Source organism: Sorex araneus, chromosome 9, assembly GCF_027595985.1.
Source record: "Sorex araneus isolate mSorAra2 chromosome 9, mSorAra2.pri, whole genome shotgun sequence".
NCBI lineage: Eukaryota > Metazoa > Chordata > Mammalia > Eulipotyphla > Soricidae > Sorex > Sorex araneus.
Genome location: NC_073310.1, coordinates 39808517 through 39826308, shown reverse-complemented (window position 1 = coordinate 39826308; position 17792 = coordinate 39808517). Strand labels below are relative to the sequence as shown.

General features: G+C 41.0%; 1 protein-coding gene across 2 annotated transcripts in view; it reads right to left on the bottom strand.

The window, feature by feature from the left end:
• KIF26B (kinesin family member 26B) overlaps positions 1–17792 on the bottom strand; it is a 523722-nt gene that overhangs the window by 162348 nt on the left and 343582 nt on the right. For both annotated transcript variants that reach the window (XM_004605438.2, XM_055147197.1), the window contains one exon: positions 3313–3496. In XM_004605438.2, coding sequence (XP_004605495.1) covers positions 3313–3496 — 184 coding nt within the window. The remainder of the gene's footprint in view (positions 1–3312; positions 3497–17792) is intronic.

Sequence of the window (17792 nt, the reverse complement as noted above, 5' to 3'; positions counted from 1 at the left end):
GAGAAAGCTGCTTGAAATAAGCTCATAAAGCACTTGGTACCCCAGTGTCCCTTGATGGCCCTTGGACGGTTGAAGCAGAAGAGAGGTGGGGCTAGTCTAGGCGAACTAATCTTGCTTCAATTGCACTTTCCTTTTTGCCTTTTTCTTTTTCACACCATTTTTCTTCAATTAAAGAACTGTGGTTTGCAAAGTTATTAATAGTTGAGTTTTAGACATGCAATATTACAGCTCCGATCCCACCACCAGTGTCACCCTCCACCAATGTTCCCAGGTTTTCCCCCATATCCTGCCCCCACCCTCCCCTGCAGCCTGCCCTCGAGGACGCACCTTTCTAAGTTTGGTTGTTAAAGTCTGGGTCTCTTGATTTCCATGTTGATCTGTGATTTGGCTCTGTCATTTCTTTTTAATTTAATTTAATTTTTTAATGAATCACTGTGAGGTACAGTTACAGACTTACAAACTTCCGTGCTTATGTTTCAGTCATGCAATGATCAAGTACCCATCCCTCCGCCAGTGCCCATTCTCCACCACCAATGTTCCCAGTATCCCTCCCACAACCCCCACCATCCCCGCCCTACCTCTGTGGCAGGCACATTCCCTTTTACACTCTCTCTCCTATGGGGTGTTATTGTTTGCAATGCAGTTATTAAGTGGCCACCATGTTCAATCTATAGTCTACTTTCAGCACGCATCTCGCATCCTGAGTATGGCTCTGTCATTTCTTAACATCATTTTGTACCTGGCTCCGCTGTCCTGTCCTCTGTTGCTTCTCATCTGTCTCTTCTCCCTCTCCCCTCCTCTCTTTCTATCACTTTCTAAGGAACTATGATAATACCATCTTCCAGAGTTGAGCAAGCTGCCGCCCACATCCCCTGTGCCTCTGCTCAGCTGTACAGGCATGTGGCCACTGGTCACACCTCTCATCACCTCCTGTGACATCCAGGTTAATGGATATCATGACACACATCCCTGGACTAGCCCAAGGTTCCCTGCAATTCCTCACTTGTTAGAGCAGGCACTTCTCTCTCATTCAAAGACTCATGCTGGGCTGCAAATGAGTGAGGGAAATAATAACCTCCATTAACAACACCAGCGTCTGAGTTGCAAGCATCTGTTTGCTACTATTTAAACTACCAATTACAGTAAAACCCAGTTATCTTATTAATAATGATCCTTCGATTTGGTCTCAATACACAGTGCATCATGAAATCAAGTTTCAGTCCCTTAGTCTCTGAGCTCTCTTTGTATAGGGCTGATCATCCTCCTAACTGGTAATATGTTTTCTGTGGGCTCAGTCTCTGGCCTTGATACCCAGGTCCCTTATCTGGGGAATCTCAGGGAGGCAGGGAGAGATGGGGAAGGAGGTTCAGCAGTTTCAGGCTCAGACCTTCCTGAAGCTGTATTGGCACTGACCCTCTGGGACACCAAAGATAGGACATAGCTGCAGGAAGACAGTCTCTCAGCTGGTCCCTGTTGAGGTACCCCACCTCTGGGCTCCCCACACTGGCTGAAAATAGGGTGCTTCTTCGAAGAAAGATCATTTAAAGATTTGTTGACAGTTATTTCCAAGTAGGACCCTTTTCAGAGGTCCAGAGCAAGATTGGCTGCCAGGATGGCTCCACTGCACCTCTCTGGAGGCTCTTCACTCTGGCACTGCAGCTCTGACCTCTAAATAAATAAAAGTCCCCACAAATACGAAAAGTTTGGATGGTTAAATTTTGTGTTGTGTGCATTGTACCACAGTTACAGTTCTTTCTGATTAGAAAAAACAAGCCAGTGCCTGTAGCCACCCTATTTGGAAGGCATCTTTGTCCACTTTCTTTGAATGGGATCAGCCATCAGCACAGCTCTGGGCAAGTGCCCTGCCCATCCTTGGGACCCCCTCCATGTTGAGTCCTTCCCACCACTGGAGTTCTCTTTCTCCCCTAGGACTGAACCTGGGCCCCCACCCTGATTATTACTTGCTCCCCCTATAGACCCTATAGCCTATAGTTGAAAGCTACCCGCTGGCTCAAGGTCAAGGCACTGGCATGCAAGAACAAGCAAGGTGATGTCCACACCTTCATCAACTTTAAACCCTGCTGGAAACAGCGCCTTAGCAAGTTAATGCCTTCCAGCAGGGTGGAGGAGAAACTGGGAAACGCAAAGAAGCATAGAGGGAAAGGGCCAAGTCCAAAGGGATACCTACTGGTTAGGCTGAAATCACGAAGACAGTGAACCTGGCAAGAATTGCATCTGGATGCAGAGGGTAAAGGGAAGCTGAGTCCTCATTAAGGAAAAGCTTGTTCTGCACAGCTTGGCATTACTCTCTCTAGCAAGGAGAGAACTGCCCAAGAGGAAGGTGGATTGTACTGGACATGTAAGGCTGTGAGGACTTACTTCCATCAAAAATCAAAGAAAGGCAAGAACCATCTTGTGCCTTGACTCAGCATTCCTGTAAGTCCCAGATTATTCACCAAGTGAGGAGTAAGCCCTAAGGTAGGGCTTCACCCAAACAGGCTCTCTCAGAAGAGAGCACTTAGAGATGACATCTTAAAACAAAGTTATCCTAAATAAAGCGGAACATCTTGTGAGAGCATTCTTACATCTCCTGCTAGGAATGTGTACCAATTCAAAATTGCATTTTTGGCTGGGCTGGAAAAACTAAAAAGGCTTCCCAGAAATCACATCATGATCTGGTTCAAAAGCAGACATGAAGCCAGAGATAATATAGAGGGTAGGGCACTTCCCATACACACAGCCAACCTGGGTTTGATTCCTGGAACCTCGTAGAGTCACCCCAGTCACATCAGGACTAATCTCTGAACACAGAACTAGGAATACGTCCAGAGCACTGCCAAGTGTGGCCCCAAACAATCAGACAAAAAAGCAGAAGCAGTGATTTCTTTGTAAAGGGAAGGAAGAATGAAGGTGTGGGAAGAATGAAGATGTGGTGTGGGAATTTACACAGCATCTTTGCATCCCATCCTTGCATCCTCTCCTCTCTCCTGGTTTCCAGACTTTGCCTTCTATTTTTGATATCTGGCTCTTTTTCTTAAAAATGAGGGACAACTGTGTCAAACGGTGTAAGCCAGCCTGGGGTTTTCTCCTATCCCAATCAAATCAGATCTCCACCCTTTGCAAACCTTAATTTACCATTTAATATATGTAATCAAAGAAAATATTGTAGTACTTTCAACTGAATTTCATTTCGTGTTCTCTTCCACTTATCGCCTTGTAGTCTAGACAAAGCTGGGGCATCCTTTTGGCTTTTCCCACAGCTCTACCCACCTGCCCCAGCAGCCCATATGCGGACAGAAGAAGGGGGCCTACCTTGCCTAGGCCAGGTGTGTCCTTCACCTTGTTGACCGCCCTCAGCAGACAGGGAGGGGCAGGAGGTGGGGACACCTGCAGGATGCCACTGAAGCTGGTGGCAAAAAGAGGTGGTTCAGCCACAGAAGACGTGGATGGTCGATGTTTCTTCTTCTTGGAAGAAAGGTTCAACTTCTGGGCAGCTCTACGGAGAAAAAAGTAGAGAAGGTAAAATAAGGGGGGAAATGTGGTCCCTTCAGAAATGCTAGGGTCACTTTGTTTACTTTCTCTTAAGAGAGTCCCAAGTTGCTACTGAAGCCTCATCACTATCTCCCAGCTCACAGTGTGCTCGGAAGTGCCCCCCACCTTTCTTCAGCGGCATGAACAAACCCACTTCCTCCACAGAAAAAAGGCCATACATTGCAGGACGTTGCAATCACAGTTTACAGAGCATTGTTTGTAAATTACTATTATGCATCTTGTCACACACTTTCATACTAAGCACGAATAAGCTGGTTATCTGTGGGGGTAAGGAGCACTGAGTAGGTCCATCACACTATAACATCACTGGCCTAAATTCACGTGTGTGAGAGCTTAGGAGGCATTTAGGAACTCCGTAAAATCCAGACAGATGTAAAGAAGACGCACCAGGAGGTGAGCCAAGCATGCAGTGCACATGGCTATGGAGGAAAGACAGAGACCCTTGGGTGAAGAGAGTACAGCAGGTTTGTACTATGTCCCTTAGGTTTCCTCAAACCCTGCAGGAGCCACCCCCGAGATCCTAGCCAGGAGTAAGTCCTGAGCATCACAGGTGTGCTCCAACCCTCCACACAAAACAACAATAACAACAACAACAACAACATAATCTTCCATAAAAAAGCAAAAAAAAAATGAAAAGAAAAGATCCCCTGTGCAAAGTAGAATAGAAATTGAGCCTGTAGAGAAACGTCACACCGCATCTGAATTAACTCCAGTCTCAGGGCACAGGGCACTGAGAGGATGGGCTGCTCCTGAAAACAGACTTTTGTGTAGGGAGTCACATACAAAATGCAATTTGTGGTCAAATATAAAGTATGAAAGGTTCACAGCCAACACATGTGGCACAGAGGGTGCAAAGAGGGAGAGGTGGGAGGAGGTGGCTGGCATGTGGCTGCCTCATTAATAACTATGATTATTCATACAAGGCGTCAATCATTCAAAGGCTCTTTAACACCTTTGAGCATGAAAATCTTATAGGGAAAAGGAGGAAAATAGGCAAAGAATGGTAAAAGGTAAAGACTTTTTACATACTGAATATAACATCCTCATTCCTATTAATCCTTAGTGTTTTCACACTATATGCCCTTGTTCTAAGAATTTCAACTTCTTTATCAAATGTTGTTAAACATTTTAGCTGCTGCTTAAAGGAAGTGGACTACGATGACTTTATTCTACTTATCAAAACCTTATAATCCACCTAATGTTCTTACCAATCACACAAGTCTCAAGGGAGGCATATCAAAAAAGACAAAATCAGCACCCTTCACACCTCGTCATCTTAATAATCTGGAGTTGGTTTCTATTTTGTATTAGTAATTATCATGCTTTTGACAAATCCTCTGAGCTACAAAATTGCCACTGCACAAACAGAGTGAGTAGAATTAGCATTTCAAAGCTTCATTTTTATCTAGCCTTAAGAGAAAATCTATTTCTTAAGAGTGGAATTCAGAGAATGGGGCTACCTGAGGAATACGAGTCTTTGAAGGAATGCTCGATTTCCCCAGTAGTTCCAATACCATGTGCCAAACTTTAGGCCTTTGACAGTCATTCTGCTATAGTATGAGGGAAAAGAAAATGAAGGGCACAGGAAGAAGAGCTCTACAATGCTTTAGTTTTTTTTCAATTAGTGGCAAGGAAAAGAGTAGATAGAATATTTTCTTTCCCTTCTCACTCTGATGGCACTGCCACTCTTGTTGAATCTTTCTGGAAAGAAAGGTGAAGTGGAATGGTTCAGTGAGTAGTCTGGGGTTTGTCGTGACAGTTTTCATTATTCTGAAACTCTGAGAGAAGGAACGGTGACTCCCGCTAGAGGCATGTTGGCACCTTATTCTGATGCCTCTTCCTCTGCTCAGCATCCCTCATGGTTTCCCTGTCAGGCTGTCTCTGTCTTAGAGTGTTCAAATGAAGGGGAAGAGGGTAGTTGTTGAAAGGTGGTGTTTATTTAGGTACATCCGGTTCATGAGGATTATTTAGTACTTTGGTACTGTGGCAAAAGGACTAAGAAACTTGGGCTCTCAGTCCAAATGGTGAGCCAGAGAGAAAAGTGAGTGGCCTCTCTTAAAAGAGGCTGTGACCTCAGACTTGTTCCTTTTTCTGTGTCTTATCTCTACCACCTCTGCTCAAATAGTCTCCCTACTGCAGAGCACTATGAAGGAAGAACACAGGGGTCTCTGAAATGGATGCATGCGATGTATACTTTTATTTTTTTTCTTGCTTTTTTGGGTCACACCTGGCAATACACAGGGGTCACTCCTGGCTCTGCACTCAGGAATCACCTCTGGCAATACTCAGGGGGACCACATGGGATGCTGAAAATCAAACCCAGGTCAGCCACATGCAAGGCAAACGCCCTACCCACTGTGCTATCACTCTAGCCCAGCGATGTATGCTTTTGAAAGGGTCCAGGAGATACTGCAGTGGATAAGGCACATGCTAGAGAGATAGTATAGCTTTAGGATGAGTGAATTTGATTCCCGGAACCACATAGTATGCCAGCATCACTCAGTACCGTGGAAGACCCTTGAAGACCCGGGAAGAAACTGGCACACCTGGGTGGCCTGGATAATCCCTGACACTGCAGCCAATGTTGAGCAGCATTGCATCCTCAAACCCTTGCATTAGGTCCATTTGGCCCATTTTGCCAAGTATTGCCAGTAGGGTCCATGGGCCTCATGAGTGCTGCTTAGGAGGGACCCACAAAAAAATATTATGAAGGGAAGAAGCAGATGATTTCTTCAAATCTTTTCCAGTGCAGAGATTCTGAAATGATAGCTGGAACCTTTGCTGGCTTCACTGAAGAAAAAGTAGTGATGGAGGGAATTATTTAGAACACATTTAATAAAAATTTTTCTTCTTAAAATGTATATAAAAATACATCAGAACCCCAGAATTTTTAAATTAATATACATCATAGCTTATCTATGATATAAAAACATTAGAAAAAAATTTACATCCCTCTCACCAGCTCTTTGATCTTTAGTTTCCATGTTCCAATTTCTTGGAAGTCAGCTGCTTCTGCTCTTTTATGTTATAGAACTTCAATGACAGACAGATAGGAGAAGGTTAAGGTACAGAAATCATTCATGTATAATTGTGTTATTCAGTGACATAAAGGAGAGGCAGCCACAAAAGAACTGAAAAGGTAAAGACATTTCAACTAGAACTAGATTTTGTGTAATTAAAGCCTTACAAGCTCTTTTATCACAGGGAGAAAAATGGATGACTGGGCTATTTTTAAATAAGATTTTAAGCAAACCAAAAAAATAACCTAGAAAGCTATTATAAGCAATATTTGCTGATCTCATTCTCACCAGAGATATTATCGTATATTTTCTAAAGCTATTCACTTTGACATATATATATTTAAGTATCCATGAGCTTCATTTAATTTTCTGGGTCTTATTTTAAGAAAAAAAACGTGTCCCTGACAGAATAAATTTAATATCTGCTAAACACCTATAAAGATAGCGGTGCTGTGCTAAACGTCATCAGGAAAAAGGTTTTCCCTGCTCTTTGAATGCAGAACTTGCCAATTTTCTATGTTTGGGTAAATTATTTTGGGGGGAAGGGTGGCTCTGGGAATGATACTGATATTAATATACATGTAAGAAATATTGGGCTTTTCCAGAGCCCCAAATGACTGGCCTTCTTCTGAATAGCAGAGAAAACTTATATTGTGAACTTGGGATGATTTAAAATCATGAGACAATTATTCTAACACAATGTGTTAGATCTGAATGTCACACCTGAATTCAGGAATCATTTTTAAGTCGAGATGATCTTCTCAGGAGATGGGGGAATCTACTCATATCTTGAAAAAGAGGGAAATAATATTTGGGTGAGTATAATTCGATTAGTTGTCAGTTATATTAATGACGAGGAAACTTAGAGAAATTCTCTTTTTGGTGTTTATATAATAGAATATTTGCCAAACTACCCCTTTTGATTTTCAGAACTGTGTAGATGGAATGCTCTTAGTCTGAAATGCATCTCATGAGAATAAAATTGGGGTCTATCACCCTTTGCATCTAGGGGTTAATAAAATGTTGACCTGACAGTTTTTTAAGAATGATTAGTGTCATGAATACACACACACACACACACACACACACACACACACACACAAAACCCTTTCTTTAGGATATAACCAGGAACATTAGGCAGTTCAGTCATTTTTTTTTTCAAGGAGTCTCTAGCCTTTAAAAAATTCTGCACATCACGGGTGGCTAATCATATCCTGAGAGCATTTCATCTTGTCTAAGGGGGGTGGTGGGTAGTGTTCAAATGGAAAAGCTGATCATAGGTAGAGAAAAGGTTTCTAAAAATTAGGAGGTCATTCAAGCTCTACTCAGTTGAACCCAGGCAATTGATTGGCAAGATATCAACCGAAAAATTGCTCAAGAAGAGGGCAGGGCGAGGACCTCAGAAGTGCCACATCTGCTACTCAGAAAGGGTCCTGACCCAGGAGGGGGATGAGAGCAGTTGGATCTCCACCGTCAGCACATAAAAGACAATCCAAGCTGTAATTTAATGTGACAAAGGCTGAGGCTGCCAGGCTCTATGGTGGCTTATGTGCCATTATAAAATATTTCAATGCTCTGAGGATTAAGACTATCTGATAATGAGCAATGACATGACAGATCGCAGCAGCTCCAAAGAAATCCATGGGGTCAATGACACAAGGGAAGAAGAAACTAAAGCAGATTATAAATAAGGAGTCTCTGTGAAAAAAACTGGTGATCTGACGTAAGCTCTGGATAGTTAAAAGCTCTGTCTATGTGTAAAAAAACATAAGTTATGTTTCATTTTTAAATACAGTGATTTGAGAGTAGACTGGCACTGGCACGAAGCATGGTAGTCACTGGAAATTCTCCAAACAAGGAATAATAACATCCTCCTTCCTTCACCTTGCCATATTTTAATAGGCTGTCACGAAGGTCAAATCCTTATCTCCAGAGACTGAAAGGCATATGGGTCTTGGAGGTTTTCTGATTTTTATGTAAATGATCCATTTCATTAGTGCAGAAAGATAATTCATGATATGACTTCAAATAAAATGTTTACGACTAGGAGGTAAAACATGGCTGACCATTAACTTCAAACAATATTGCATTAAAATGCTCTAGTCAGAAATTGTTATAATTTGAAAACGGATTGATTTTTTGAAATGTAATATACATTATAATGATAATCAACATAATTGTAAGCATGTCTGTGATTTCTTCCCTTTTTTGTCTCTAAAGTTTTTACCCAATTTTCAAGGGTTTGTAAAAGATGCCCTTGTCAACTACTTCAGACTTCAGGGATCATCTGTTATTTCCCCTAAAGTCTTAAAGAAACTGGCATGGAAAATGTAGACAGATATACTGTGTTGTAACACTTAATGGGATACTGCATTGCACAATGTGGTCTTCTACCTCTACATGTTATTAGTGTGGCCTTCATCATGGCATCCTTCACTCATTGAAGGTCAAGACCATATAGTCCTTTTGTAGCTGCCAGGACAGACCTATAGCTTGGGTGCCTGGTTGAAAGGACAGTATGTGTCCACTCAGTGTTTCTTAATCCACCCAGCCATTGAAGATAGACCAACCTAGACAAAGTTCCAAGAAGTAACTAGAAGATATAGATCATTCTCAAACCATGGGGTGTTTAATTCTTTCTAGAGAATTTTTTATATGTCATCACATCTATCTCTGGCCTTCACTAGGAAGTAATCAGGGAAGGTACATGTACTACAAATGATAAATTTTATTTTATTTTATTTTATTTTTTTTTTTACAAATGATAAATTTTAAAAACAAAAGTTCTGGGGCCAAAGAGGTACTATAGCAGGTAGGACTCTTACCTTGTACATGGTTGACCCAATTTCAATCCCTGGGACCCCACATGGTCCCCCAGATCCACCAAGAGTATTTTTTGAATGCAGATCCAGGAGTAATCCCTGAGCACAGTCAGGTGTAGCCACCAAACAAACAAAAACAACCCAAAGAGGAAGGTCCAGAAGTTACCTAACTTTATCCAAGTCACAGGACTGGTGATTCTCACACTTGAGATTGAGATTTGAATATTAAGGCCAGATACGTACATAAGGGACCAGAGGATATGCTTTGCATGCAAGAGACCTGAATTTGGTCCCTGGCACTGTATGTTCACTGAGCATCATCAGGAGTGACCTCCAAACAACAAGCTCAGAACAGTCTCTGAAAAAAGATTAGAGTTTTGTGAGTTTCAGAGCCATAGTCTTTCTACTAGATGATGCTATTGTGGAGTTTCATAAATCCAGGCCAGGGGGAATAACATAGCCACCAATGTTATCATTTGCCTAATAATAAATACACACACAAAAATGCAGCTACATATTTCAGTATGTAACTCAAGTCATATCAAATAATACATATGCATTTACCAATTACTAATCTAGTTGCTTAGCAACATACCTTCATATCATGGGTGGAGGCGTGGGCCGAGGGCAGAAATGTCTCTGTTGAGTGAGTTAGGTCATACCCAGAATTAGGACGTGAAAGGCAAATTATATGAAAATGACATCTCTATTCTACAATTGTAATCTAGAATGAGTCCCTGTACGATGATATGACAACTATACCTCTATACAACTTTATTATATACCATCCTCCACTACTTCTTACCTCTCTATCTGCAGATACAGAAATCATGCTGGATGCTGCTTAGAATGCATCTCAGTGCTCTAGGCGCTCAATTAATCAATCACTATTTACTGAATGACAATTATGTGCAAAAGAACTATGTGATCAATGGAGTACAAATATTATTAAAGTTATCCTTGAGTCACCCAGCATCTGTTCTGTGTTCAAGAGTCTACTTCTCAGTTGCACAGATGGAAAAAATCTACCAAACCCAATATTTTTGATAATGTTACTTAGGTTTCATGGCAGCAGAGATTAACAGAAGCTGGAATAAGCCTGCAGAAGCATAGCAGGTAAACCCACCACACAGCTAAAAGGTTTCACTATCAGGTTGGAGTCAAAATCTTTCTCTGAAATCTAGGCAGTACACCTCTCACTCACAAGCCTTAAGGTACAAACATGGACAATAAATAGCAGTATTGGAGAACCATTATCTTGCTAACCAGTTTGTGTCTGAATTTTTTTGTGGTCAGAGTGAGAATATTGTGAGTATAAATGAAAGTCAAACCAAAGGCAAAAATGATGGGGAAAAGAAACCCATTCATAAATAAATTGCTCTACAAAAGTGACTCAAAATAAAAACCTGCCCTTCTGCTTAGAACCTATCAAAAGTGTTTGCTGAGCCAAGCTCCTTGTGTGAAAAAATAGAAACACTTTCATATTCTTCCCAAAGAAAGCAGAAGATATTTAATGAAAGAATTAGTTGTTGGCATAGAGGACTAAACAGAAGTACAGAACGTGGATTTGTTATTTCCTGGCTGTGAACATTTGGATTTTAGAAACGCCAAATAAACATGGTCTGCAGCAGACTCTGTGCTTCAGAAGCTCAGAGGGAACTATTTTTTTTTTTTTGCTTTTTGGGTCACACCTGGCGATGCATAGGGGTCACTCCTGGCTCTGCACTCAGGAATTACCCCTGGCCGTGCTCAGGGGGCCATATGGGATGCTGGAAATCGAACCCGGGCCGGCCGTGTGCAAGGCAAACGCCCTACCCGCTGTGCTATTGCTCCAGCCCCAAGGCAACTATTTTCTGCATCCAGCCCCAACAGGCGCTGCCCCTGCAGACTCCCCTAGGTCGGACCTGATCAGGGCATAAGGAAGGTGCCCTAGTGCTTTACCTGAAGGTGCAGCTTTGTAACTAAGATAACTACTTCCACTTGTCATAGTTAAGCCTTGTGGCTTCATGACACAGTAGCTGCTTAGAACCTTGCTGTTCTGCCAACTCTGATCATTTCAGGTGGCTTGGCGGCAGGGAGCTGGGCATTGTGGCTCACATTCAAGGCTTCCAGGAATATTCTGTGTTAGGGAAGCTGGTGGGTACCTTTATGAAGGATTCTGCAGGAGGCTGGGCATTAAGATCCACAAGAGATTGGGAACTGCTGCGTGAATGATCTTAATTAATTCCATCCAGAACTCAGTGCCACATTCCCCCGGCAAGCTGAGGACATGTGGATATTCTCATTACTTTTTCTATTTCTGTATGTCTGGAAAGCCTGTTAGTCACACCTGAATACTGAGACCACCAAAGTCCAGGTCAGGACCCAGAGGAACAAATTCATTAGAAATATGGAAGCTCTTGATCTCTGAGCTCAGATGACCTTAGGGAGATACAATTTACTTCTGACTTCAACAACCGTTCATTGTTTTAAGAGAGTCCACCTCACTTTTTGAAGGGCAGAGGAAGGTGGAATGCACAAAGATTTATTCTCAACTCATATGAACTAGGAAAGCCTAAATGAACATGTTACCAACTGATGTTCATGTGAGGTGCACTTCAGCTTGGGACCCTGGGGCCATACATTTAATTACTGCCACATCATTTTTTTTCCATGCTAACCTGTGGTGCTACAATCCTTTATTTTCAAACTTCCAGATTATTTACTATGGCTGGAATCTAGATAAGTCATTGAGAAAGTTCCCTGTCAATTACCCTCACAAGCAATCTCAAAGAGGAAGAAGGTATAAGTGCAAGAGGTCTGAGGTTGTGCTTGCAGGGCATTCTTCTTAAAGACAGTAGAACACAAGATGCTCTGGTCTGTTCCAGGTGAGAAACCCAGGGTGCGCATGCTCTCTGGTATCTGGGTGACACAGTCTTACCTGCTGACTGGCACATGAGCTAGTCACAGTCATGTTCCCATTCTCCCTGTTCTCATTCCTTCGCAGAGCCAATGCCCTAGCATTGAGACTCATCTGCCCAGACCCCTAAGCTGGCTGCTTACTTGTCTGCATCCTGGCTTTTGTTTGCCCTTTTGACTCCTGCTTGCCTGCTTTCCTTGGCAGCCTGAATCACTCTCACTGACTTTCTTCTTTGCCTGCCCTGAGACCCACATACATCTTCCTTTCGTTCACTGGCCATCTCTGGTCATTAATCCCTTCTGACTGGATGACCTGTTTCTGCAGATCTTTATGCTCCTGCTCTGATCTACCCAGCCTAAGCCTGATTTGTTATACTTTGAAACAACCTGTGAACCCGAGAGAGAAGCTTTGTATCTCCTAACTTACTATATATTTGTAAACTAAACTCAATCCATAAATTAAAAGAATTGTAAATGCCAAGGATGCCAGACTCAAGAAAAAGGAAATATATGTTTCATTCTATCCCAAAGCAAATAGAAATGGTTTTAGTTAAATTTTTATTTACTTCTATTTTTCATAAACTACTTCTATTTTTGGTAAACTACTACTACTATTTTTCCTTAAAAAAATACACTAGAAATTGAGCTTCCATATGACCCTGCAATACCACTTCTGGGAATATATCCCGAAGGTGCAAAAAAGCACTATAGAAATGACATCTTCACTGTTCACAATAGCCAGAATCTGGAAACAACCCGTGAACCCAAGAACAGACAACTGATTAAGGAAGCTTTGGTACATCTACACAATGGAATAGTATGAAGCTATTAGGAAAGATGAAGTCATGAAATTTGCTTATAAGTGGGTGGTCATGTAGAGTATCTTGCTAAGTGAAATGAGTCAGAAAGAGAGGGGCAGACATAGAATGACTGCACTTATTTGTAGAATATTTTTCATAAACCCTTTTGATGGGCATGGGGGTAATATCCAGCAGTGCTTAGGACTCTCCTGGCTCTACACTCAGGGATCACTCCTGAGTGCAGAGATCACTCCTAGTGGGACTCAGGGGACTATATGCAGTGCCAGGGATAAAACCCTGGTGGGCCTGGGCAAGACGCAAGGGTTCTACTCACTATACTATCTCTACAGTTCCTCATAAACTCTTAATGAATGGAATTGATGAAACTATGTACCTATCATCTAAACATTTCTATTATAAATACATACTGAGAAAAAGACAATCATAGGGCAATTAAAAGTTTATCCTTATGAAATGCTAGTAGCTGATTTTTCTACGTTGTAATGATGGCCATAACATACATCCACATTATCTTCTACAGTGCAAGGACTATCTAACTGAAATTAAGATTCCGATTCCTTCAAAGAATAAGCATAATTTTATTTCAAGTAGCTCATGGATTTAATATTCTTTTCATTACATCATACTGCCTTTTAGTCACTAATTCCAATGGTTTCTAGTTAAATCACACACAAACATACTTCACACACATATACATATATATGTATGTATATATGCTAAGATAACGTTAAAAGAGAGTGCGCCATCGACCATAATCAGAGAGCCCATTTAAAAGCCAAGGGAAATCACTAATTCTCTAGGTCTTTTCCTTACCATGTCTCTTTCTTAGCTATTTGTTAGAAAATTATCTTGAAAAGCTTAAGAAAATGAAAGGCAGTTGTGTGTTCACTTTTATGTCTCTATTTTTAAAAGAAGCCATGCTTTATTCTCACTTTGCCCATATTTTGATCATGTGAAATTAAAAACTGACATGCAATTGCACACTTCAGATATAATTTGTTGCCTGAAGCAGCAAACTGCTATCAAGGTGTGAGAGCTAGAAATGGACAGCGCTTGCAGAGAAAATAAAGCCTTTAATCTATAACTCTTTCTCAATACCTGTAGCTCTTTCAGAGCAAGAATAATTAATTGTCAATGCCAGGCGACACGCACTGTGTTTTTGGAGGCATCTTTGTTAATTACATTTGAACATAAAAGTTGATTCCTTTACAAATGTATTTTTTGTTCCCCTTTAGTATCAATATTTCTTTTTATCTAACAAATTACTTACTATAGTTTGAATCCAAAAAATCATTAAATAAGATATTTCAGAGAATAATTTGGGTTTGTCTCAGCATTTCAAAAGTATGACCCAGACACAGCAGATGTTCAGGAGGTCTGTGCTGGATTCAGGCTGGGCTGGCTCACGGACTAGGCAGGTGTTTAGACTATGGGCACCATCGCATCCTCACTAGCAGGAGAGGGGAAGAACCCACATTTCCTCCTACCTTCTCTACTCTGCGTAGTCATATAGGATTGAGTTCCTGTGGATCACTACAAAAACATGACACAGATTTATTGCAATAAAGTGTGATCGTTGTAGGCACCTTCAAAGCTCTCACCAGAGGAAAGAAAATCTTTCTTTTCGATAAAGAAGAGAACAATCTCCCGAGAGTTGACAGCAAAGATGAGAAAGCACTCTATAGCAAGTCACCTTGTGAAAGGAGAATCTATAGTAATTGTGACCTATAAGACAGCAGGGACAATTGTTTTTGCAACTTCTGCATAAAAGCTACATTTCACTGTCTGTGCAAACAGCAAGTTCTTAGAAATGGAAACTTTAGTATTTGGGATAGAGTAACTTTAGAAACGGAAACGGAAACTTTAGTATTTGGGACCACAATGATCACTCTGAATAAGAACCGCATGCTGAAAATAGGTAATGGAACAAATATGATAACCTCTCAGTGTCTGTATTGCAAACTATAATGCCCAAAATGGGGGGGGGGAGAGTATGAGAGAGAGAGACAGAGGAGGAGTGTCTGCCATAAAAACAGGCTGGGAGATGGGGACATTGGTGATGGAAAATGCAAACTGGTTGAAGGGGTGGGTGTTGGAACATTGTACGATTGGAACCCAGCCATGAACAGCTCTGTAATTGTGTATCTCATGGTGATTCAATTAAAAAAAGAAAAAAGAAACAGAGACCAGAGAAATGGCTTATAATAAAATGACTCTGAATAAAAAAGAGTTAAGTCCCTAAAATATATATCTGGTTGCCAACACATTCTCAAAAAAATTTTATTTGTTCGGGAGTCATACCTGGAAGTGGTCAGGGCTTACTTCCTGGCTCTGTGCTCAAGGATCAGTCCAGCCAGAATTTCAGGGACCATAAACAATGCGAGGATCAAACACAGGTTGGTAGCAGGCAAAGCAAGCATCTTACCCACTGTTCCATCTCTCCATTCCCAACTCATTTAATCTTCAACCATCTTCCATATTGACTTATTTTTCAAAACCAGTTATTCCATGTGAGGGTTTCAGAGAGCCAAAGCTTATTCAAGTATTCAGGATATAAAGTGGTAGATTCTAGACAGAATGCATTTTCACTGCAAATTTGTGATCTCCCATCCACCTCAAATTAAATGGGGACAACTGAGATGACCTAGGACCCTCACATGCACATCTTGAGTGTGTGCTCAGTGAGGAAACCAGTGTCTGCTAACCAACACAGAGAAAATTTGCTAACTCCACATAGTTTGTAGTTTCTGCCAAAAATCAATATTTTTTCCCTCATCAACATAAAATGGCATTATTTAGGGCAGAGAGATAGTACAGGGATGAAAGTGCTTGCCTTGCATTTGCTCAACCAGGGTTTAATCCCTGGCACTGAACAAGTTCCCTCAAGCCATGCCAGAATTGATCCTTGATCATTGAGCATAGAACCAGGAGTAATTCTTGAGAAAATCTGGGTGTGTGAGCCCCCCACCCCTGGAGCCTCCCCAGTAGAAGGAATAACGAAGAAGGCAGGAGGAAAAAATAGACAGGAAGAAGAATAAAAGGAGGAGGTGGCCATGGGAGAAGAGGAGGAGGAGGATTGGCATTTTTCTAAAAGGTGTTATCTCTGCTTGTCTGACAATTTCTGTAGGTGCAGGGCACACAGGCACTGTAGTAGCATGGGAAGGGGAGCAAAAATGAGGCTGGTGGGCACAGCATCGCCAATAGAACATGAGCATTAGCATGAACAATGGCCTCCCTCCAGCCCACCCACCTCCTTCTGCATTCCAGCATCTGTTCTAGTTCATATTGGGCTGGAGGGAAGAGGCAGGAAAAAAATAACACAGAAATTCAAAAACTGAACTCTTTCCTTATTTCTCATTGGTATTGATCCATATGTGGCAGGGATCAGAGTCTTCTTCTGGCTCTGCTCAGGGATCAGTCCTGACAGGGCTTGAGGAACCCAGTGCAGTGTTGGAGGCTGAACCTGGTTGCAACGTAAGCATCTTAGCCTCTGCACTATCTTTTCTGCCCTCTTTTAATTAATGTCTTTATTAAACTCTTCAAAATTACATGTTATCTAGTGTTATAAGTATTTTTGTGAAAAAAGGTACCAAATCATTAAACACTACTATAAAGAAGGGAAATAATTTTGAAATAAATTTCAGGTCATTGAGAAATGTATTTAAATTAAAACGTGGTTCAAATTTCCTTATTAATTCTATAAAGAAACCTGAGAATTTAATGTGTACTTTAGGATGGATATTACTTTTAGGTCAGTAAATCTATACTATGTGAAAAAAAATCTAAGTTTTCAGAGTTATCTTAGTTACTGGAAACTTAAGTTTAATGACTTTTTTGGAGAATGTAGGACATGATGCTTACAGTGATAAGTCAACTTTACCAATATGTTGCTTATTTCAACTATAGCTTTTGACACAGAATCCCTGACAAAGGACAAAATTCCCAGGTCCGATATCATAATAAGAAAAATAATATTTATTTACTGATTAATGTCTTGGAAATAGGCTATTTGAAATGAAGAACATTCCTGTTCTCAAGTCTGGATATCATACTTTTGTGTCTGTGAGTATATTATTATGTAGTTGGACAGAATGTAATGCATGTTATATCATTATATAATCAATCACCTTTTCTTCATGTGGATTCCCACATTTACTCGAGATACACTTTTAAAATTTCTTGCAATTTAAGACTTTTATAAGACGAAACTTATTTCATCTTGATTTTTATGAAAATTTCGCACATTTTAACTTTATCAATGACATTCAATTGAAGCTGGTTATAAGCACTTTATCTTTAAATCTTTATACTTTCCTTTGATTTTGTCAAAAATATCATATCATTAGACCAATTCAAAGAGCCATTCATGCCATACTTTTGATGCATATAAATGATAACATAATCATTTAAACAATGAATCAAAGTATCTCTTAATGCACAATTGTCACTGCCACTGTCATCCCATTGATCATCGATTTGCTCAACTGGGCACCAGTAACTTCTCCATCGTGATACTTGTTGTTAATATTTTTGGCATATCAATTACACCATGGGTAGCTTGCCAGGCTCTGCCATGTGGGCAAGATACTCTCGGTAGCTTGCCGGGCTCTGTGAGAGGGGTGGAGGAATCAAACCCAGGTCAGTCCCATGCAAGGCAAATGCCCTACCTGCTGTGCTAT